Raw genomic sequence first — 24,658 nt, forward strand, 5'->3', positions numbered from 1 at the left:
GTTATTATCCAAAAAAAAGAAACACGCTAAATTTAGTATCAATATTTTATTACAGATTTACAAACTAAGAGGATTAACATTGATTATTAAAAAAAATGTCTTTTTACATTTAAAAAAAACTTGTTTTATCTATTTTACCATATAATTTTACAACTCACTTAACATTCCAGTTTTTATTTTAACATACAACTCTTTAAAATAATATAAACTACGCAATTAAATAATATAAATTTACAAACCATGAACAGAGAGAGAGAGAGAGAGAGAGGGAAGTTAATAAAATTAATAAATTTAAATTTACAAACTATGAACAATATTTTTTAAAAGTAACAATTTACTGTAGCAGGTTGCAAATCTTTTTTAAAAATAGCAATCCGGGTAATGCTTATTTTTTATGGTTTGATAGTTTAAAATAGCAATTTGGGGGTGTAATGCTCTAAGGTAACAATTAATATGATTGATGTCACCTTAACAACATAATAAATAAATGTTTAAACAACTTTTTATGATCAATTACATCAGTTTATAAGATTAACGTAATTAAATTTATAATATTTCTAACATTACTCAAAACAAATGAGAGGTTGGTGATTGGACTTTGATTGACATAATCAAATTTGTAGTATTTATATCACCACTAAAAACAGGGGAGAGACTTGTGACTTGGCCCCTAAAAAAAAAGGAGAGAAAGAGAGATTATGTTAAATAAATAATATAGGTAATATAATATGGCAGCAAATTACAAGAATTAGATTAGATTATGTTAAATTTTTTTTCACAGGTATAACTTTTTTATTTATTTTTTTTATATATTTATCTTTTGCATTTTAAGTGGCTCTAAGCAATGACCATATTACAGTGCTGCTGAGAAAACTTGATATCAACGGCTACCTTCCATTCAAAACACGTTACTCTTACCAACTAGCCAACTAGTCATTCTCTCATTCCGTGTAATGGACTTACAAAATTGAAGTCTTCCAACTCTCTTAAAGGACTTTTATTCAATATTAAAACTTCAAATGGAGCTACTCTTGTTATAATCACTCATCTTCCAAGACATGAGAACCAAGAGTATGACTGTTGCAAAAACGAAGCACGAGCTACCCCCCAAAAAAAACAGAATCTCTTCCGATTTTGACAATAATATATTCTTAGAACAGAGTGGATACAAAAAGCATTTGCAAGGAGTGTAAATAGGAGATTGGATTTCTACTGTTTTTTAAATTTTTTTTCCGACTGAAAATGGGATTGGCTGCACATAACATTGGGAAATACAAGCTTGGCCGGACAATCGGAGAAGGTACTTTTGCTAAGGTTAAGCTAGGTGTTGACAGCACCAATGGCCAGTATGTTGCAATCAAGATCATTGACAAGCACATGGTCTTGGAAAGCAATCTCAAGTATCAGGTGAATTTCCAAACTTCATTGTTAAAAGTACAATGTTTTCTTCATTCTAATACAATGTTTGAGATTCCTGTTTCAGGTGCAAAGAGAAATAAGAACAATGAAGCTTCTGCATCACCCCAACATCGTACGAATACATGAGGTCTGTTTTACAGTTTCCAGAATTGGTAGTTGAGCTTGAATCTTCTTTGACACAGGAAAAAAGTTTCCTTCTTATTTCATGTTTCTGTCCCCAAATTCCAATAACAGGTCATTGGTTCAAAGACAAAAATCTATATTGTAATGGAACATGTATCAGGAGGACAGCTCACAGACAAGATGGTGAGAATTATGAATTATGAATTATCTAGCTTCATCTGGGATCCAAACATGGTGTTTGGGGCAACTTCTTGTTAGAGAAAAATACTAATCTTCCATAATCTTATCATTGCACAGTCTTATGTCAAGAAGCTAGAGGAATGGGAGGCAAGAAAACTTTTTCAGCAATTGATTGATGCGGTGGACTATTGCCATAACAAAGGGGTATATCACAGAGATCTAAAGGTCAGTGAAACCAATCTACCATTGCTCTGTTCGCCAAATTCTCAAAACCCTAACTAGGATCTTGGCAAATCCCATGTGCAGCCAGAAAACTTGCTTATGGATCATAAGGGAAATCTGAAAGTATCTGATTTTGGACTAAGTGCGTTGCAAAAGGTAGCATCCATAAGTTCTTTCTTTTTATTTTCTATTCAGTTGGAACTTGACAATATCAATGGGTTATTAGCTGAAATTCTGATATATTTTCAGCCTGGTGGCATCCTAACTACAGCCTGTGGCTCCCCATGCTATGTAGCACCCGAGGTGAGTACTAGATTAGTAGATTTAACTTTTCATAATCTGCAATATCAAGCTTCAGTTTTTTATACCTGCATATGCTTTTGTGCCATGACTAATGTCTCATTTATTCACGCACAGCTGCTTCTAAATAAGGGTTATAATGGAGCAGCTGCTGATGTTTGGTCTTGTGGGGTAATCCTGTTTGAAATACTTGCTGGTCATCTACCATTTGATGACCGAAACCTGATAAATTTGTATAAGAAGGTAGCCTCAAATGTCAATAAATAATTTCAGTTTCTAATACAAATAATTTCATTCATCTAATGAGTACTTATTTGCACAAAGATATCCAGAGCAGAATACACATTTCCACTATGGTTTACCAAAGGCCAAAAGAAACTGCTCTTCAGAATATTTGATCCAAATCCTAGAATGGTATGGCCCTATAACTTTCTAACCTAAAAACAAATTTTCAGATTCTAATGAACAAAATGACAATTTTCCTTTTTCAATTTCACCACCACAGCGGATAACTATACCAGAGATCATAGAAGATGAATGGTTTCAAAAAGATTATGTGCCTGCTTGTGGATATGAAATCGACGATAAAATCCACTTGGATGATGTTAATGCTGCTTTTGATTCAATTGAGGTAAAAGTTCAAAGTATTAGCATGATAAAGAGTTTCATAAATTGACTTAACCATCTAAAATTCGCAACAGGAGATTGCCACAGAGACAAAGATTCCCAAATCCTCAAGTTTCATAAATGCTTTTCAGTTGATAGCCATGTCACAAGATCTTGATTTATCAGGTCTCTTTGAAGAGCAGGCAAGTCTAAAAATCAGAATGTTAGTCACTATAAACTTGGTTCGTTTTTTAATTTAAGCAAACCCTTTTTTCAATGTAGGATGAAAATAAACAGAAAAAAATGTTTGGATCCAAGCATACAATTGATGAAACCATAAAGAAAATAGAAGCTGCTGCAATGGACGTGAGCCTATCAGTAGAAAGAAGGAACAACTCTAAGGTACAGTATGCTTATACTCTGATCATACACCACCCCAACCCCCCCCCCCCCCCCCCCCCAAAAGAAAAAATAAAAAAATCCAGCACAGTTATTGACTTTTCTCACTATGGTGCACAACATCAGATGAAGATGCATGCCAAACAGAAAATGACTAGATGTTGTAGATCATGCCTCGACATCTCAGCAGAGGTAATTAATTGTCATATATTCTCCGAGCAAGATAAAGAAATCAGGGTCTCTCACAAATTTATGGCAAATGTCAGGTGATTGAGGTTGCTCCCACTGATTGTGTCATAGAAATATCAAAATCTGCAGGGGAGCTAAAAGTGTACAAAGAGGTATGATGAGCATATTCCTAAGATAGTTTTGTTTGTGGATTAGAGTTTACCAACTGAGCTAAGAGTCAGTACCATGTTAATGATCAGTTCTGCAAAAGTTTATCAAGTCTGCTGATAGAGAAGTCTGAGCTTCCATCACAAACTGAAGAAACAGAAGAAGCCAATGTTGATACCAAAAATATCCAAGAGAGTGGAAGGTAAAGTGAAACCTACTTTGCCACTGTCCATATTAGCATAGATTGTTTCTGCTGACTCACTAGTAATCTTCAATAACTGTATGCAGCTCTGAAGAAAAAAATTACAAAGAAAATAAAGATCCCTGAGCCTATTTGTCCTGTTGTTGATTAGCTAGTCCTTGTCTCAACAATCTTCAATCCAGGTTCCTTATTCTAAAAGAAAGATGTAAAGCAACGTAAATACAACCAATGCTTTCAAGTGAATGGTTCCAAAGAAACACTGCATATGATTCAGGTTTATGTATTCATTATAGTGCCGAAACTATGATTTTCAGAGAGCTATTTGCTTGCTTCAAATTGTCTGTTGTTTTTTCCTTTTCATTTCTACTTGTAATACAGGTATCTTACTCAAAGATGTACATTAGAGAGGTGATAATTCTTCACAACAATTTTTGTTGTACAATAAATGAAAAAAAAAGGAAATTTGTCAGGTGAGTGTCTACAAAGAACAGGATTGTTTTAATGCATCCAATTTGCATATTCAATAAAATGAGGTCAATGAGAGAGTAATCAAACTTAGCATAATCAAAATTGCCTGTCAATCCAAACCATCCATCAGATATGTGATAAAAAATTGAAATGGACATAACACAATACTTAAGTTCAACAACACCACACATTGTCTCAATTCATTGAACTCAAAACATCTATACACAGATCAAGTCATACCGACTTTAGGCTGTCCCATATATGTATAATGCTTTCCATAACAATTTCTAAGCAACCTCTCATAGTTTCTTGGACATTTGGACAAATACAATTTTCAGGGATGGCCTGCTATAGCAGATATTAACCAAGCGTGGTTTCATGCTTTTCCAAGTTTATCTATAAGACAGCAGTAAAATGTAAACCTAGCTTGGAAGACTCAAAAGAATTAGAACAAAAAAAGAAAAGAGGAATCTACAGAACTAGTGATAGAAAAATCAAAGGACAGAATAAAGAAAACAAAGACAGAGGGATAAGGGATCTTTTATCCTTCTTACTTCTTCATTCTTCATGCCTAAGTTGTCTGATATCCATAAAAACACACCTATAGAAACATCTTCATTTAAGTTATTATAATGCATCCTAAAACATAATCCCGGTCTTACAAGAAAAGGAGGAGATCTTTTATCTTTCTTACTTCTTCAGGCCTAAGTTGTCTGATATCCATAACAGACTTATAAAGTTATCATAATGCATCCTAAAACATAGTACTGGTCACAACAAACGTAAGATAATAAGAAAAGCTGAATTCAGAAATGAAATGCTCCCTCCATCCTCAATTATTTGTTTACCTTTGAAAATTCAACTTTTTAAGGGACATCATTTAATGTACAATCTTTGAAATATAATGTTACCAATTTCCAAAATTACCCTCTTGAATTCAAATTCCTAATAACAAAAAAAAAAAAAAAAAAGAGTATTGACTTTCCAAATAAACTAAAGGATTAGTTTAAAAAAAGCTATGAAGATTATATCTATTGAAAGAGGAATTTTGGGACATCACAAAGCAGAATAGTGGACAAACAAATAGTACTTGTGGGAGGACGAGTATTCGAGAGCAGGGACAAGTGAGAGAAGTCCAATGTCAGAAGAACAGACCTCAGAAGGCACTGACAGCAAGCCCTCGGGAAAGTTATAAACAATTCATCACAGGCACAGGGAGGCTGCAATGCCCGAGGACACCGAGGATATTAACGTGTCCTCAAAAAGGCCGATGACTAGTTTTGAAGACCATTGGGCATAAAACGAGGAAGAAGAGGAAGATTTGTCATTAGGCATGGAAGGGAAGAAAGCAGATAAAGCATCCATCACCTCCAAATTCAATACTCTGAACCCACTTAGCTAGCCGCATTAATGAGGAAATGATCCCTGAACAGTGTCATCACAGCTCATAGCTTGGTGCAGAAACCTTCTAGTGAAGTCTTGATGGAACAAATATCAAGGGAAATGAAGGACACCGAGGATATTAACGTGTCCTCGAAAAGGCCGATGACTAGTTTTGAAGACCATTGGGCATAAAACGAGGAAGAAGAGGAAGATTTGTCATTAGGCATGGAAGGGAAGAAAGCAGATAAAGCATCCATCACCTCCAAATTCAATACTTTGAACCTACTTAGCTAGCCGCATTAATGAGGAAATGATTCTCTGAACAATGTCATCACAGCTCATAGCCTAGTGCAGAAACCTTCTAGTGACGTCTTGATGGGACAAATATCAAGGGAAATGAACCCAAACCCTCCAAGTGGAAGGCTAAGATACAACTTGGGAGACTATATCTTTGTGAAAAGGGGATGAGACATTTGAGGACAGGGAGAAATATAAGAGTGTGGTTGTAATCCAAAAACAAGTATAGTCGGTATCTTGGACCAAACCTGAGGAACATAATATAAGCCATCCGAGGCTCTTTTTAACCAACTCTCATGCCATTCACTTATGCTTAACGTTAATCCTTTCTTTTCTAGTTAATCCAGTACATCTAAACAGGAGTATTAAAGGTTGATTAGCATCCCACCTCTATAAATTAATTGTGTGGGAAAAAAAGCAAGCTTGACTTATTTTTGCCTACCACAGTACTCATGGACTAATGCATAAACGTCAATATAATTGTACATTTAGATGGTGTTCTTGACATTAATGGTGTTTTACCATGTGTCAAGGAGTGGGTACTTGATTCCTAGATACGGCTCACACCTTAAAAAGCTTTTTTTCCCTTATTTTTTACAGTATTTTCAGCAAATAAGCAAATTAACAAAGCTCATCCAAACTCACTCCAATTTATCTCACAATATGGATTTACTCAATTGTCAAGTTGAAGCTCTATAGAGCACAGTTTTGATTATAATTGAAGTCCCATAAGTTTCTCCAACAAATCCTTAATTTAGACTTAGTTCCTGGCTCTGATAACTATTGTCATGATTAACTAGCACTACCAAAACTTGGCTGACAAAGTTTTTAGTCCTCTATTTCATTTTGAGATGTCCCAAAATGTAGTCCTCTTTGAAAAATCAATATGCAAATTCCCAAACAAACCTTTAACTCTGTATAAAAAGTCAATACCCTTTTTTCAATAGAATTTAAATTGTTGAGGGTACTTTTGGAAACTTGTATCGTTTTATTTAAAAGATAATGCATTTAACAATGTTTCCTTTAAAAGGTTGGATTTTCTAAACAAGACCAACAATTTAGAAGTTAGGATTAAGGGAGTAATATATTATAAACCCAGCAAATTCTTTATGTCAAATATCAGGAGGAAGAAAAATTTTGTGTCCAAAAGACAGTAAAGGAAAAGGACACTCCACAAATGTCTACTGACTGCAAAAGTAACAATGTAAAATACACTTAAACATGAAACATTGATAATTATTCTTATCAAAGCTCGTTAACCCTATTAAGAAGGAACAGAATTCAGGAGTGAAGCTTCTCAACCATATTAAGAAGGAACATCATTGAGGAGTGAATATCAATATATTCACTTCATTTTGATGTATAATCAAAGAGTTTTAGGGGGCCAAAAAATATTAACCACTAACCCAACCATTTAACTCATCTCACTAAACCTGAATGATGTGGGTCAACTCCATGAATTCTTTCTCATCTAAAGGATCCATATTCATAAGATTTGATTAAATTTTAGTGGCCACCAGTCTATTACAGCCCTCACTTCTTTCTCCTAGCTTTGGACTGGCTCTGGGAAAATATAAGAAACTAGGAAGCAGTGACACAGACACAACACAACATTTCTTGAAAAATTAGGACACAATATGACAATTAATTAGTTAATATTAAAAATAAGTAGCAACCAGCAAAATGTTTGAAAACATATCTAAATTTAGTAGTAGCAGTCAAATTTTCACTAGTGCCAAAATCACTAGCAGCAGTCAATTTTTTGGTAGTCATTTTACCTACAAACAATTCAATTTAAAAACTAAATAAATTAATGTAAGTAAATGATCTGCACAACAGCATTATACTTATTCATTATATAAAATAATTAAACAAACAAATGAGCGCACATAGTAACCTAAGTCTAACTAAACAAACCCATAAAATTTGTTAGTATCAAACAATCTTTACCAAACCAAATCTCCCTAATAATTTAAAAAAAAAAAAAAAATTATAACTTAGTAGAGATCCCAAGCAATATAGAATAGTAGTTATTAGTCAGTCATTACTCAGTACAGTAGTTGTCTCGTTTTAGTTTTTTTTTTTTTTTTTTAAAGGAATAAGAAGAAGAAGAAGAAGAAAAAGCCTAAGAGAATAGGGAAGAGTGTGGGTCAAAGAGAAAATATATATAAAACAAAAACTAATTGAGGGTCACTGTCACTGGTCACCAAAGAGGTGCAAAAGATTTTTTTTTTTTTTTTTTGGGTGGGGGTGCTTAGCAGTGTCCTTACTCATTGTGTCACAACCGTGTACTTGTGTCCTCATTTGTTTTTTTTTCTTTTTCCCTCCCTTCGCCGGACACTCCAGGGGCAGCCATGTCTGAGGTATATCTGGGGCCCATTTTACTGTATCCATGCTTTCTAGATTAGAAACTATGAGTGACAAAGAGGGAGTTAAACCAAGGAGCAATTGTTTGAAAATAAAAATGACATTTCAGCTTATTTTTGAGAGCTTTCTTCTTTTTCTTCCTTTCTTTTTTGTTTTAACTACAAAGAAAAGTTTTTTGGGAGGAACAATCTGATATAAAGCGCCATATGTTTATTAGATATTGAAGTTCAGAAACCCTTAAGTGTATTGTAGAACACCATCCTGTAAAATCTTACTAAAACAGGATGCATACATTTGGGTCATTTAGTATAATGCTACTTCATGTTTAGTCCATTAAGGTTATCATATAAACACTAAGAAACCTTTTCATCAAATTAAGTTAAATTTCATTAACTAAAAAAAATAAAGTTTAGGTATGATTACAAAAATGAAAAGCTAATTGGCATCAAATATGAAAGCAAACAAACCTATTAGGAAATAGGTAGCAACATTTCAGTGAAACTCCCTACTTCTCCAACTTGACATGAAATATACACCATAACATCCCGAAGTGAGACAATGGGCAAGGTACTCAAAATAGCAATGCAATCTAACCCATCATCAGATCATCAATTGAGGACCCAAACTTGTATAGGGACTAGAGAAGGAAGTTATCAATCATATGGAAAACCACATCAGCACCATCTGAATTTAACCAATAGCTCTTCACCTGAAAACACAAGAAGATAATAAGGAAAAAAAAAAAATCAAAACATCATACATTTGTTACTGGCCAGCAGTTTGACCATATTTTATGTATTTTCCTCATTATTATATGTTACAGCCACTTAAAGAATCTTGAACTAGACCTCTTCAAGGTTTAAAATGACTTGGTTATACTGTATAGTTTTCAAGTTCAGGATGCAATGTGCAAAGAAACTAAAACAAGAAGAAAAAGAACTAAAGCTGCCAAGTAGGCAAATACTACTAATTTACACTTGGACATAAATAACTACAGCATCCAATTACTAATAATTTAGACTTGGATATCAATTACTCTTCTTTAGTTAAGATGATCTCTGAGGTATGTACAGAATCTACAGATATAATACCTATTGGTTTGGTTTGATCAGTTTGACCCAAAGACAAGACAAGCTTGTGACCTGCTACACTCATATCATAGTATCTACCTAAGGCAGCTGCCTCAGCACAGGGATTTGTGTTCACACAACCTGCAGGACAAGTTGTATGCTCAACTAGGCACATTTACAGCTATGGAGCACATTTCAGGAAAAAAAGGGAAAAAAAATAAAAGATGAAGAGAAAATTAGGCACATTAAGACTAACATCTAGAGAAGGCACAACCTCTCTCAATCAATGACATCAAAGTTAACATGTCCTACAGGAACAACAATAATTTCCCATCCATTTGAAGGAGGTGTTCAGAACACAAGTCAAAAGAAAAAATCACTAGGAAGAATGCTTTAGAGCTTTCAGCTTATAGAAAAGCTACTAAGACTCAGAACTTACCTGGATGGTATTGTGAGCAATGTATCGCTGTCTACTTTTCTGAAAGCTGACATCCACACGTTCCCAAGTTACCTGAGTGAGACCTCTAATCATCTCCTCTACATATAAGGAAAGAAGAATACTCATAAATAACCAGAAGTGAAATGGAAAAAGACTTAAGAATAAATGTTACAGAAAAAATATTGTCAGGCATATGCAGATCAAACACTATGGTCAAGAAGTTAACAGTAAGACACACAGAGAGTATATGTGTAACAGTAAGCAGCACATTTCATTTTAACTGTAAATGAGTTATATAATATATTGTATTTCTGCATCGCTTAAATTTTGTCAGTTTCTTCTCTTGTGGAATTTTTGGAGTTATGTAATTTTAGATTTTAATTCCAGGCATCTCTCTTGTATATTGCCCATAAGCTTCATTGATGCCCAATAATATCTCATTAATATAACTCTTTTTCTACTGATAAGAAATAAAAATGTAGATACAATAATAAACAAGAGTTACATCCCCCATCCTTTTTGTGGTTTGATTGGTAAGTATTTCCAAATCTAATTAGAATGCACTTATGCACCATTGAAGTGCAAGAATCCAATAAAGGTGCCACCTATTGAACTTAAGGAGTTTAGATAAATTGGAAGTGTTCGCACAATATTGACAACATTATTAGCAATCATCAAGTAGCAATTGGGAAATCAAATGATGTTTAATAGAATATTATTATAACACAAAACTTTTACGATTGCTAGTGTAGAAAACATCATGAGAAGAGAACCATGGTCAGGAAACAAGCCTAAATAAAGGAAAAGGAGACAAATTGGGACAGAAACATGTATTTAAAGCGCAAACAGGGTGAGCCACCCTTGTAAACTGGATGTCTACATGAGAAAACAGAAGAAAACACATCTAAAGTTTAACAACTCGACAAAATCCAACATTGGCTACCCATTCATTTAAAGCTTTAAGAAAGAAGAGGCCCAATATCTTGTGCTGCAAGTACATAACCCAATCTTGGGCAAATTCTATTTTCTTTAAGGTGACAATTATACCCCAAATAACCTTTGGGAATGGTGAAGATGGTAGGGAAGGTAATAATATCTATGATAAAGGTAATTAGTAATATGGGAATGATGATGTTCATTGTTGTAGTTAATTAATTTTTGAACCTCCAACCATATGCTTTGAACTTGGAATTTGTTTCTTTGTCTTATTTTTATTGAATCACATCCTACCATCCTCATCTCCAAGAGACACCAACAATGCACAGAAACCAAAGCTCAAATTTTTAGGCTGGCACTGTTGTGTCCATCCCTGGAAAACTAAAGCCAAAAACTAAGCAACACCAAAAAAAATAAAAGAAGGTAAAAGGTTTGACAAACCTTCTAAGTCAATCGTTTGGTTCCCAGCAACTAAAGATGCTTTGTTACAAACGTCATCCATGGTTTCTTGCTCAACATATACAATATGTGGGTATCTCTCATCTGTTACAAGAAGATTGGACTGCAAATGAAAAAAAGAAAAAAAATTAAGTGTTTGGTATTATATAAAACATGTACATATTAATGGGAATAATAATGCATTAGAATGTATATAAGACCAAAACTCAAACCAAACCTTCGGAAGTTCATTTTGACGCCGAATTGATGACGTTCTCCAGCCAACCATATCTTTATGACAAGTTAAGGTTGACATAAGATCATATAAAAAGCAAAGATAAGACCTTATGTTTAAACACAACATTCAAAATCCAAAAGCTGTCTTAAATACAAAAGAGGATACGGTCATAATTTGCATTTGCATAAGCCACACGCCTTTTGAATGCACGTAAAGCTGATCTACACAGGTCATTAGTCACAAATTACTGGAAATTGTAACAATTAAATTCTTAGAATTCAATGCTATTTGGTCAACTGATCAGTGTTGTGGATAAATTGACACTAACATGAATTTTAGGTCCTCAGAATCATTAACCATTCGAAGGAGGAGAGGAGGTTTCCCGTCATTTTTGTCCATGAGGAATAAATGCTTCCCAGACATCCCAGCAACCAAGTGTGCAGTTTGAGATGCTCTTCTCTCGAGAAAAGGAAGACCACAGAGAAATGGGAGCTGTAAATACAAAAACAAGATAACAAAATGCAAGGGTCATTGTACTGGATACATGTAATCCATCAGATGCATATATAAATAAAAATATATTGAGATTAATAGTCTCATTATAGAAAAATTCTCTAATAACATAATGAGAACACAAGATAATTAAAACTTCATCAAGGTGCAATCTAGTGGTGATCTCAATGTTCTTCAGTTATCATCATACCAATAATCACAAAAACCATGTATTTACTTTCTTCTAAAGGATCTGAACCAAGTGAATTTGTAAATATGATAATCCATATCTACAACCTTCTTTTGCCAGTGAGCTCTAGCTCAATTGGGACCTCCTCCCCTTGCTAGTGATAGGTGGAGGGTGAGTGTTGTGGGTTCAAGACCCACTAGGCGTATGTAATTTACCAATAAAAAAAATTCACAACCTTCTTTAACTTAGTAAGAACTGCCAATGAATTTTTCCCTTAATGCTTTATACATTTTCCCATGGGTCAAGTTATCAATAATCTCACTCAAAAAAAAAAAAAAAAAAAAAAGTTATCAAATAATCATTACATTGATAAAAAAAAATGATACAGAATATGCATTCTTGCATGCATGTATGTATGTACAATGGTGCTCAAATTGCATATAAGCATTTAGGAGCAAGCTGAACCTGCCTGTTTATGTCCCTTTGAACCAAGATGTGGTGTTGCAAATGTTATAAAGTTCATGGGCTCCAACCCAGCAATTTTAGGTTCATGAGGCTGCTCATGGCCTTGCACCACAGAATTCTTGTGCTCTTCACTTATAGGGTTTCCAGTAAGAGCTGCAGTTTTCACTATTGAAGAGTGTTCATACAGCCTCCCAATGGCATACCTTGCAACAAGGCCTCCTAAAGAGTGTGCTACAAAAGAGATCTTCTGAACCTCAGGCCTACGTCTTACAACAGCTAAGACCTGCATCAGGTAATGCTCTATCACTCAAGATTGATGTTGCAAAGGTATTCCCAAATTAGTAATTAATAATAATAACAATAGCAACAATAACCTAGGAAAATTGAGATAAGTGAAGTTCAATATATCAATTAATCCTGGAAACATAAGGTCATAACATTATTACCAAATACCTCTTCAGCAAGCCTCTCACCCATCAAGTCAACTCCATCAAATGTCAATCTCGAAGAATTGCACTCACTGCCTGCTTAAAAGGTATCAAGTCAAAAAACAATTATGTTCTTGATCAACACATTAAGTACATTAATAGAGCCATTGAAAGGCATAATAGGAGGCAAGAATTTGTAGACTTCAGAAGGCTTAATAATGAATCACTGGAGTATAGAGAGCATAGAGAATATAATTAGCTTTAACAATCCTGAGAAAAATGAAATGAGTTACATTTATAAAGTAACTACCCACTTTGACTTCATCCTAAATTCATATTAATTCAAAATATTCAAGAATTTGGACAATAATTTATTATTTCTTTTTCTATATCAAATATTCACCCAAACAAAGCCATACCTTGTAAATTAATTGCCAAAATTCTTTATAAAGTTGATATAAGTATACACTAATTTTAAAGTTTATTCCCCAAAAAATTTCCAGATTTTGGTCAATTTTAGCCAAATTTCTGAACCTAATTACCAAATAATTTTGATAGAATGGTGTGGCATCCCTTGCCTAAGCATGGATTCCAAGTTAAAAGTTATTATAAGGCTCTAAGATCAGGGGATGAGGAAGTTACCTCCTTGGAAGACCATATGGAAAGATTGAGCTCCACCTAGAGTTGCTCTCTTCACAGAGGCACTAAGGAAAATATTGACAGCAGAAGATTTGAGGAAAAGGGAAATAAAAATTGAGGAGTGGTTTTGTATGTGTGATTCCAATGGGGATTTTGTGGATCACATTCTTCTACACTTATTTATTGCTAGGGATTTGCGGGGTATATTGTTATGCCTATTTGATGTTAGTTGGACAATGCCTCAGTTAGTGAATGCCATGTTGGCTTCTTGGAACAGGAAGTTGGGAAAACTCAATAATGGAGAAGTTAATTGATAGCTCCTTTGGGCCTTATATGGTGTCTTTGGAAAGAGCCGAATAGGCGTACTTTTGACAGAAAGGTGTTAGTCATACCACATTTCGGGTTTGCTTTTCTCAGAACCTTATACAACTAGACTTCATATTCCATTATTTCTCCATTCTCGTTTTCAAGGACTTCCTAGATGATTTATATTTCAGATGTTATCTTTCTTTGTTCTTTCTAGTTATTCCTTTGCAAAAGGATAATTCTTTTTTGTGCTTTCTAAATAAAATTCATTACTTTTCTAAAAAAGTTTGGCTGAATTTAGTTTAGATTTTTTGATTGGTGAATTTAATTTAACTTAATTCAAGACTAAAAATTTGGTTCATTAACGAAAAATTAAAAGAACTTCTTATTGACATAATTCTCTATGGTTGTTTTCTCTCTCTCTCTCTCTCTCTCTCTCTCTCTTGCATACATGTTGTTCATAAATCCTTGGTAGTATATGCTATACCCATATCAGTAAAAACTTGCAACTTGAGATGTTATCACCCCAAATTAAATTGTCCCCCATGCAAATTTTGTGGCATAATGCATAGTACAGCATATGAGTGCAGCAGGGAAGCCTTGATGATGCCAGGTCACTACATGAATATGCAAATCGATTCACAATCCTAAAGCATTTGGTAAAGTTGCTAAAAGCGGATATATTTGCGTATAACTCTATAAAGTAGGAAAACATGAGAATTTAAAAAATACACGATGATTTTGAAACTCTTGTTCAACAAATTCCAGTTAAACAGGGAAAACTTTATCAACATAGTCAGATAAAAAGTGGAGTAAAATTAGTCACATCTGCTTGTAGAAGATTATAAATGTATCTATGTCAATCTGAAAGTAAAAAGTTATCCCAAAGAACAAAATTGAAATGAAAAGCTATTCTCTTCAGCATTCTATCAACTACGTATGATTAGTTGAAAATACTCATATCTAATTAGCATCCTATAAGATTATTAAGAAAGCTTTAACGTGCAGGTAAAGCAGTAATCACATGTGACAAGGAGAACTCACGGTGCACAATTACTTTATCAGGGAGCTTCTTTACAAACTGCTCTCCCGCATATCTCCAATCTGAGGCACTGAAAACACAAAAAAGCTGTATTAGAGTATGTACAATCAGAGCTCTTTTGTGGAGCAACTATTATCTAACAGAACATAATGATCACTTATATGAAAATAAAATCTGAGATGGAAGATTGAGAAGGCCAGGAAGGACAAAAAGATCTCAGACTAAGGGCAGGTTAAGTACATTAAATGTGTCAAAGATACTTATTTAACAAAGAAGACACAAAAGATGAGATATATGACACAATGACCTTGTAACAAGTAACTCGAGCAGTCACACATCTCTGTAAGATAAGATTGACTGCAAAATTGTGTCAAGTTTGTGTGAAAACTTACATGACAATTTTAGATAGATACTGTATACCTGCTACATGGAAAGTTTTCACCATTGAAGACAAAATTATGCCATTGGAATAGGAAGAAGAAATATTTTACGCAAAACATTTAAACCAAGCCCAGAAACTTCGAAAAAAATTATTTTTCCGACCTGAATTTTTTTCTTTGGAAATTAACACAAAAACACACAGTGGTTCTTTAACCCATAACCTCACTCTCTACCTCATTCTTCTAGGAAGAGGAGGAGTCATTGGAGCTAGAGATCAAGGGCCTCCCAACTGAAACTTATACCCCACATTACTAGATAAAGCTCACACCTGTTACTTTCCTTTCAGCCTTCAGCAATTTGGGTAATGTTGGAATAGCATTCTAGTAAATTTTACTACCTCCAATGGAATGCTTTTTCAACTGTATATAAATATGATCACATGCCTGGCAAATTAGAAGGTTAAATATGATGGTGTCCAGGCATAGCCTTAACCAACCGCTCCATTTCAACAAGGATTTACTGGACCCAATAGAGGGAACCGATAATTAATTTGAGCTGTCATTGGGGCTTGGATAAAAAAGGTGATTAATTTATACTGCTTTAGCTTTAGCCATAATTTTAAGGAAGCGGTTCCTCTGCCGGGAAAAGGGTTTTAGGGAGTATAAAGTCTACTTCTCTTTGATTGTAATCATTTGATCCTTTTGCTATAGTTCGTGTCCTGAAATATTGCAGTTTCCTTTGCCAATGAGCTCTAGCTAAATTGGCACCTCCTCCACTTGCAAGTGCTAGGTGGACGATGAGATCATGGATTTAAGACCCACTAGGTGGAAGTTTAACTTACCAATAATAATAATAAAAAAGGAATTATTATGTTTACTTTTTCATTTAAGAAGAAATGGGTTTCTCCTCCTATATCTAGTTCTAGAATCTAGTATATATCCCTCGAAATGGAAAAACTTAGGTACAATACTTAACTGCTGTTCTTTAAGCTCTGCCATGTGGCTGTACTTAACTAAAAATACTCTTCAACCATGTGGCAGAATGGGGAATCTAAGTAACAGCTCCTAAGTATTGTAATAAAGTTTTACCCTCTCGAAAATAAAGTTGATGCTTGCAAAACGCAAGTCATAGCTCATAAGCAGTAGTTAAAATCCAAGACAAAGCACCTTCCTGATCAAAGCAAACAACTACCATCTTTTGCATATTTTTTTTTATTTTTAAATTTTAAATTTCACAAGTAGTTTAAGCTTTTAAGGCTATGCTTAATGGTGTCAAATTTGCAAGGTCTTATTTTTTTTTTTCCTTTTCTACTCTTACCAGCTATTCAAACGATACATGAATGTGAGCTAATTTTGATTTCAACGTAAAAGTTGAACCGGAAAACCGAATTGAAGCTCGAAAAATTAAACAAATTAACGGTACCTGCCAATAAGTCCATTAACCATGACGACAAGGTGGTCCGGGAGCGCCCCAGAGGAGACTTGGAAGACGTCCTCGCCGCCGCTATCGGCCTCGACCTTGATGACGCCCTTGCTGTCTTTGCCCTTGAAGCAGCCACCGCCAATCTTCCTCAACACCTCCATACTCTTACCGGAGCTGCTCGCCGCCGCCGCCGCCGCCACCAAAGGCCTCGAAGTCGGAGACGAGAATCCAAACCCTACGCTTAATAAAAACGCCGATTCGCTTCGGATCGGTTTGGAAAATGCGGGTGCTAGTGATGATGATGAGGATGAGGATGAGGATGAAGCTGCTGAAGCGGTTAGAAGAGGAGAAGTTGTGGCGATCATGGAACGAAGAATGTGAGAAAAAGGAAAAAGGAATGTTAAAAAGGAAATGGATGGTGTGTGTAAAGGAAGGAAGGAAGAGCCGAAAGTGTGACAAGTAGGAACGAAAAGTTCTTTTTGTTTCTTTGGGTTTTGGGGGAGTTTATACTGCTACTGTTTACGACTCTAGAAGGTACAGTAATGGAAGAGCGGAGATTATTTTTACTGTTTTTTAGTTTTTACAGTTAAAAAAAATATAGAAACGCACCATTATTGGTGGTTCTTTCGGAGGCTTCTCAAATTTCAAGCTTTTTTTTTCATTTTTTTTTTTTTTTTGACGGTTTCTTATTTCAGGTTGGGGCCGTTCGACTCTTCAAACTTCAACCTCTTTTATAGTTGAAATTTAGACCCAAAATAAATAGTAATAAAAAAATTAGTTTACTGTGGTTAAAAAAAAAAATTGCCAACGAGTGCTCTTTGAGCACTGATTAATAATCTTTTTAAAGAAAATTTTTATGAAAAATAAAAAAAAAAGTAATTAATATTTTGACAATTTTTTTCATTTTTCATAAAAGTGATATCAAAACTTTTCTAAAATGGATTATTAAGTAATCTGTGGTTAAATGCATAATTGTTAACATGTTTGGTGAAAAAAGCAAAATAATTTAGTTGACTCATTCCAGGGAATAAGGAAATAAAATAACTAAATTGATAAAAATTAAAATAATTGAAAATATAAATTAAGGGCCTAAATTGATTTTTTTTTTTTGTCTTTTTTCTTTTATTTATGGTTATCTTTTCTTTCTTTTTTTTATTTATGGTTATCTACTACTTAGTAAGAGACCTCAATCAATCATAAATGGACAAAACAGCTAAAAATATCATCTGGGTATAGATGGACCATTCAAAAAAGGGTGTTCACGTTTTATTTATACAATAATACTATTTTTTGTGAGTATCATAATTAATGTTACATAATTGTGTATTGTTGTTGTTTTTTTTTTTTTTTTTTCAATCATAGAATGCGATGGTCTCATAAAGGGAATTCTTTTTGTTATTCTCATAAAAAGAATTTGAATCTAAATGTTTTTATTAAAAATATTAAAATATGTTAGTTGAATTAAAAATTCCGAAGTTATTGTTTTCTTTATTTTCTTTTTAAATGCTTTTCTTTAGGATTTAGTGAAGTTGGCTTAATCTTCTTTTTTTTGGGCCAAACAGTAAATAACATTCAAACAAATAAAGTAGAGAACTACAAATACATACAATAGATAACACTGAACCTAATAACAATTGGCAAAACATAGGTATAGTATTTATGTATTGTCTCTTAAGTTCATTTTCTTAAAATTCAGCTATGTAACTATACTTAGCTAAAAATATATTTCCATCACATGAGAAAAAAGTTACATGACTGAATCTTAAGAGGGGAATTTAAAGAACATTATCTAAGTATTGTACTTACGTTTTGTCTAACAACAATACACAAAACTATCCCAAACAACTAACTGAAAACAAAACTAATCAACAAGCTAGAACAAAACCAGGACACTAAGGAATAGGACATTCATAAGAAACCAAATTTGGAGTAAGTTCCCAAGGAGCAAACAAACCCAACTTAGAGCTGGACATTCCCCACTTTGCTAACAAATGAGTGAGTAGCTTTGTTACCTTGTCTTGGTTTCTTGTGAATCTAAACATTTGCGTAAAAAGCACCAAAATATATAAGTTGAATTACAATGATATTGGCTAAACATTTTTGTATGTTACTCTAAACATTGTAGGTTAAATGTTAGATGAGATATTTTAATAATATATCCGGAGTTAGTCAATTACTCAAAAAATCTCCAACATCTTAATAGGGATAATAAAAAGGTATAATCTACCCTTTTGTTTTTTATTGGAAAAAAAATAAAAAATAAAAAAACAAACAGAAAAGTTGAAATTTTGTTATTTTGTTCACGTGCAATTTCTAATTAACTTATAGTTATATCTAATCTAGTCAACGAGTTTCCTCAATTTCGATGTCGATGGGTTCTAGAAGAATTTAGCTATAAAAAGTAAAAACCAAGGACTCTAGAGTCTAACGTGGTGAAGGGGTGTTAATCGAAAATTACCTCGTACACCCCCTTTTTTTTCTCAAAAAAAAAAAATTCTCTGTCACATAAATGTAATATCTATCTATTACATTTATGTGTAATATCTATCAAAAAAAAAAAAAAAAATCTATCTATTTGTAGAGTTTATTTTTATGAGAGAATGTGTAGTGTGTACTAAATAATTTCTTGGTGTTTATTAAGGATTTTTCTTGACATCTAGAATTGTCTTTGGAGAGGTAAATAAAAAATTGTTGAATTAAATTTGTATATTTTGATGTTTTTAAAGCAAATATTTATGATTTAAATCCCTCATTTTTATTGTAACTATCAAAAACAAAAATTGACACAGGAGAATTTTAAGTTTTAACCAAAGCATGTTCAAAGATTATAAGAATTGCATAATTAAATGTGATCCATATATTATTTCTTATTGTATATTAAAATAGCTAAGCTAATTCAAATACAATCTTCACATAAAAGTAAATTGATAAAAAAAAAAAATAACGAGTAAAACTTGCATTAACAAGAAACGTGGTTATATTATAGACAAAACTAAATTTATAACTTAAAGGAAAATTATAAGGAAAACTAAATGAAGTAGATCGAGTTTGGGTCTTGATGTTGATTCTGATTATTTGTTGCTTAATTGTTGATGCTATTTATACTAGAGACTTGATTGTTGATCTTAATGTTAATTACTTAGCCAAATTTGGGATTCTTAAGTCCTTAAAAAAAAATTATCTCTTATTCGGTTTGTAAAAGCTACAAATAAAAATGACTTTTGTCTCAATTATCTCTTATTTTCCAAAAAGTTTTTTTTTTTAAGGTATCAATTTTCCCTTTTTTTAAAACACGAATAAACAGTCCTAAAAACAAGTCTACCCAAGACTTGGGCTTGGTCCAAGTAAGAAAAGGTGGGCCGTTTCAGTTTTTAATAAAATATAAATGTAGCGCTCGTTTTATTTGATCCAGCAAATAGGTACTGTTTGAAGGGTTGGTTTTCAAGATTTTGCAGCAAATGGACTTTTATGAAATGGGGGCTGGGTTGCTCAATTATTTTACCTTTTCTTCTCCAATATGGGCCTTATCATTTCTAAATTGTTTATATATATATAATTTTTTTTTTTGGGGGGGGGGGGGGGGTGGGGGGGGGGGGAGAGACTAAAAGACATTTAGTAAGGTCAAACGTAAATCTTTAGAGATAATGACAAGACTAAGACCTAACCTTTTTCACCAAAAAAAAAAAAAAAAAAAAAAAAGAAAACAAAAAACAAAAAACAAAAAAGAGAAGACTTAGGGGGTGTTTGTTACATGTGTTTGAAAACATGCGTTTTATTATTTGAAAACATATGTGGAAATACATGTGGGTGAAAATGTGTATGAAAATGTGTTTAATGTTGTTTAAAAACTGAAAATGTGTATTTGAGTGGGTATACCAAACACCCCCTAACCTTTGAAGTTTGTTTTGTTCTCCTAGGATTCTACATATCCTCTAGAAAAAAAAAAAAAAAAAAAAAAAACCCGAATTTTGTATCTAATTTTATTTATTTATTTATTATTATTTTTTCAGAGCTTTTTAGAGATAAAAGATAAGACCAAACCTGTGAAATGCACAATCCCTCCGAACCTTACAAACTCTAAAAAGTTTACTTAGATTAAATTAAATAGTAATAAAAGATTAAAAACGAAGAAAGGAAAAGAAAGGAGGCATGTATAACATTTTAACCAAGCTACCTTATCTTTTACGGCTTGGAATTTATCTTGGATCATTTGCACAAATGTAAATTATTTAGGAACTTGTGGTTGTGGGATAAAAAATTACCATGCACTTTGCTAACACGTACGTCTATTTTCTTAGACCACATATTAAATTCTAGAATGCACCATGGTGGGCACCGATGTCCCGTAATACAAACAACATAGAGCTCACGGGCTCAACATGGCCTAGCTCACGAGAACATTTCAATCACAGATTGTTCCTAGCTATCACAACTCATTGCTCACGACCCATCAAAGCGATTCTATCACACCCACCAAGCAAAAATATAACACATGGTCTAACCACCTCTCAATTGGTGCACGTACCACACGCTCCACAACTTTGCAGTGCCTTATCATATCTAAGAAATTCATATATATATATAACAATTAGATCCCTAGGTCCATTAGTGCCACAACAAAGAAGAAAAAAATGAGACCCTATTTGCTTATCTTCCTCTTCCTCTTCCTCTTCATTACTCTCACTAGCAACAATCATTTAGTCACTTCCCAATCTTCTCCAATAGCCAAAACACCATTGAAAAAGCCAGACAATGATACCATATACAAAGTTTCAAAGGAATTATGCTGGGGTTGCATTGGAGAGTCACTACAATTCTTGTTTGCACACAACATGGTGAGGGCATACAAGTGGGAGCTACCATTGACATGGGATTTTCAGCTTGAAAACTATGCAAAATGGTGGGCTGGTCAAAGAAAAGCTGATTGCAAGTTAGAACATTCATTCCCAGAAGATGATTTTAAGCTAGGAGAGAACGTATTTTTGGGCAGTGGCTCTACATGGACTCCAATTGATGCCGTGAACGCTTGGGCTGAAGAGGAGAAGTATTATACTTATGCTACAAACACTTGTGAGGCTGGTCAAATGTGTGGGCACTATACACAAATTGTGTGGAGTACTACGAGAAGGATTGGATGTGCTCGAGTTGTATGTGACAAGGGAGATGTGTTTATGACATGCAATTATGATCCTGTGGGTAATTATGTTGGCGAGCGACCATATTGATGAAATTGGACTTTGGGTGTGTGAAACTCTTACATTATACATTAGGATAGCTTTGTCTGTCATATTTGTGCTTATAGTTGTAGGATGTGTGGCCGGCCATGGGTATCATAGTGTTTGGAACCATGAATCGAATAAGACAAAAAATACTGTCATTATATTTGGGGACTTGAGTGTGTTAACCTAGTGGGGAACTTAGCTTATGAATATGGTTTCTTAAAAGAAGTTTCAATGTGTAAGTCTATGGCTGTCTATTTGTATTAAAGGCCAAATATGTAAAGTAAGTCGTTGGATTTTCTATTGGAAGTGAAATCTTTAGTTATTTACAACATTAATTATAATTATGTGGGTTGGAAAGTTCAAATGTTACAAAATTTATGTAAGATGTTTCTATTTTATTGTTTGGTAAATACTATAGGACAAAAGTCTTGTAACTTAACTCGTATTTTTTTATAGATATTTTATAACAAAAAAATTAGTTTAGTGTTGAAGTTTTCCTCCAAGCTCCAATCACCAAATTATCCAAAAAAGAAACAAGTACACAAAAACATTATCAAAGTGAGTACAACTGTACAAGTACACTTAAGAAGAATACTCTAACTCACTCTTATAATAGTTTAGGGGCTATATGAAGTTATCAACGGACTTACTCGGAAACAATATATGTAAGAAGTAGCCCACAAGATGATATAAAGACCCAAAGATTTTTTTTTGTTTTTGGGTTTAAAAAGTGAGCTGAATAGATGAAGACCCTATAAATGTTATATTTTAGAACAATGATGTGGAGCTTCTTCTCTCATATAAAAAAATGGGTCTTCGTAAGGGGAAGCTAACTGTATTCTCATAATATTGAATAATTTACTCTTGAAATGTTGGTGTGTGTATTGCGAATGCTATTAGTAAGGGGAAGCTAAAGGGTATAGAGCCACGATGGAACTGAAACTTTAAAGCTCAAGCCAATGAGATGTTGTGTAGCACAGTGGCAAAGAGCATTGCCAAGCCCAATGCTCACTGCCCATTAAAATTGGCCGCAGCTGCCGTGCATAAACATGATGATGGAAACAAATCTCCATGAGCACTAGACAACACTATTTTTTTCCTCAAAGTCAAAACTAGGACCTCTGTTCTTAGCAAGGTGAAATAAATAACTGATCATTTCACAACAATTTACGTACATTGTAATAAATGGACATTAAAGAGTCCACAATAACCCCCATCAATAATACACAGTATAGTAAGTAGCCCCAACATTTTCCATTTCCATAAAAGAAGTATATTGCAAAATTAAATTTCTTACAACATCAATATGGCCTTTCTCCAATATAATTTCCAGGAGGGTCATAGTTGCAAGTCATAAAATCCCCCCTACCCCCAAAACAAGTCACCTTAGCACACCCAACTCTTCTTGTGGAGCTCCAAACTATCTGTGTATAATGCCCACATTCTTGTCCACCGGCGCAAGAGTTAGACCAATAATTGTACCATTGACGCTCTGAAATCCAAGCCATGACGGCCTGAGAAGGTGTCCAACCATCTCCACTACCCCAGAAAATGTTCTCACCATAAGGGCCATTAGAGTGCTGCAAAGCACAGTCGAATCGCCTTTGGTTAGCGTACCATTGTGCATAGCGTGCAAGTTTTGCATCCCACAACAATGGTTGGAGTCCAAGTGCTGAACGAGCTGCATTATGTGGAGCCAGAAACTGGTTTGCTAGGCTTAGCCGCTGGCTTGGCCTTGTTAAAGCAGGAGTAGTGGTTGAGATTAGTAGGAGAAAAACAGTGAGGCCGCTTAAACACGCACGCATTTGAAGAATTTCTGGGTGTTTCATAAGGGAGTTTTTTATGGGGGGGACTTTGTACAATGCACATGGGGGGAACATTTATAATGAAGAACTTGGGAGTAGTTGGATTGGGAGGGGGTCTAAAGTGTCAACTATGGGGTGTCACCCATGTTCGATAATGATTGTCACATCTGTTTTTGTAGGGAACAAAAGTCTCAAGCTGAATTATCATTAAAATAAAAAGTCTCAAGCTGAATTCCTTTCTAAGATTTCATAATCTTGGGGTGGCCTTTTGTTTTTTGGGCCTTAAAATTTCGGGGTGGCCTTTTTTTTTTGGCCATGCCTTTGAGGGAAGGGGGAGTAAAAATAAAACTTGGAAAAAGACTTCTATTTAGGGTCATAAATAAACAATGAATCATTTGAGTTTGATTTGGAAAAAATGCTTGTTTCTATAATTATGTTCCTTTATTAAGCGAATGAACCAAGCTTAAGACTACGCTTAGGCATGACTATTAAATAAGTTGAGCTTAAAAATAATAATATGCTAATGAACATACAAGGCTCGATCAAATATATATCATATTATATGTATAAAATTTTAAAACATACTTATATAGATTTGAGAATAGATGATATAAGTTTGTAATAAGTTCATAAGATATCAAATGATTATAATTTGTAACTTATTGATAATATAAATAGTTTATTTTTAGTAAAATAATATATAATTTTTAATAATGCAAAATTATTAAATTTAATATTTATAAGTTCATAATGTGAGGGGTAAAAAATTTTAGTGGTAGGGTTTTTTATATATGGGAAAAGAATAAATTAATCAAAAAGCTTGTGAACAAGTTTGAACGTATG

The 24,658-nt window shown here is 33.8% G+C and overlaps 4 protein-coding genes across 5 annotated transcripts; 2 read left to right on the top strand and 2 right to left on the bottom strand.

The window, feature by feature from the left end:
* The first annotated feature begins 984 nt into the window (after nucleotides 1–984).
* LOC115977383 (CBL-interacting serine/threonine-protein kinase 21) lies at nucleotides 985–4,272 on the top strand. Of its 2 annotated transcripts, none has more exons than XM_031099209.1 (15): nucleotides 985–1,407; nucleotides 1,484–1,546; nucleotides 1,654–1,725; nucleotides 1,840–1,947; nucleotides 2,029–2,100; nucleotides 2,194–2,247; nucleotides 2,362–2,487; nucleotides 2,569–2,658; nucleotides 2,750–2,875; nucleotides 2,949–3,053; nucleotides 3,133–3,252; nucleotides 3,376–3,441; nucleotides 3,516–3,590; nucleotides 3,678–3,787; nucleotides 3,874–4,272. In XM_031099209.1, the coding sequence occupies exons 1-15, from the start codon at nucleotides 1,243–1,245 to the stop codon at nucleotides 3,911–3,913; spliced, it is 1,392 nt and encodes a 463-aa protein (XP_030955069.1). In that variant the 5' UTR covers nucleotides 985–1,242; the 3' UTR covers nucleotides 3,914–4,272. The 2 variants fall into 2 exon arrangements, with proteins under 2 accessions (XP_030955069.1, XP_030955068.1); XM_031099208.1 differs by having other exon boundaries at nucleotides 987–1,407; nucleotides 2,946–3,053.
* Nucleotides 4,273–8,665: 4,393 nt separating this feature from the next.
* On the bottom strand, nucleotides 8,666–17,399 carry LOC115977384. Its single transcript, XM_031099210.1, has 10 exons — nucleotides 16,789–17,399; nucleotides 14,988–15,055; nucleotides 13,024–13,094; nucleotides 12,575–12,853; nucleotides 11,752–11,915; nucleotides 11,589–11,644; nucleotides 11,424–11,476; nucleotides 11,189–11,309; nucleotides 9,812–9,909; nucleotides 8,666–9,011 (listed from the first exon to the last, which is right to left on the bottom strand). Exons 1-10 carry the CDS (start codon nucleotides 17,151–17,153, stop codon nucleotides 8,940–8,942), a joined length of 1,347 nt encoding a protein of 448 aa, XP_030955070.1. The 5' UTR covers nucleotides 17,154–17,399; the 3' UTR covers nucleotides 8,666–8,939.
* Nucleotides 17,400–21,360: 3,961 nt separating this feature from the next.
* On the top strand, nucleotides 21,361–22,367 carry LOC115961350 (pathogenesis-related protein PR-1). The gene has a single exon (XM_031080347.1). It carries the CDS (start codon nucleotides 21,420–21,422, stop codon nucleotides 22,011–22,013), a length of 594 nt encoding a protein of 197 aa, XP_030936207.1. The 5' UTR covers nucleotides 21,361–21,419; the 3' UTR covers nucleotides 22,014–22,367.
* A 788-nt stretch (nucleotides 22,368–23,155) lies between these two features.
* LOC115961363 (pathogenesis-related protein PR-1-like) lies at nucleotides 23,156–23,944 on the bottom strand. The gene has a single exon (XM_031080359.1). The coding sequence runs from the start codon at nucleotides 23,888–23,890 to the stop codon at nucleotides 23,312–23,314; it is 579 nt and encodes a 192-aa protein (XP_030936219.1). The 5' UTR covers nucleotides 23,891–23,944; the 3' UTR covers nucleotides 23,156–23,311.
* Between the last annotated feature and the right edge of the window lie 714 nt (nucleotides 23,945–24,658).

This window comes from Quercus lobata, chromosome 2 (genome assembly GCF_001633185.2).
Source record: "Quercus lobata isolate SW786 chromosome 2, ValleyOak3.0 Primary Assembly, whole genome shotgun sequence".
Taxonomy (NCBI): Eukaryota; Viridiplantae; Streptophyta; class Magnoliopsida; order Fagales; family Fagaceae; genus Quercus; species Quercus lobata.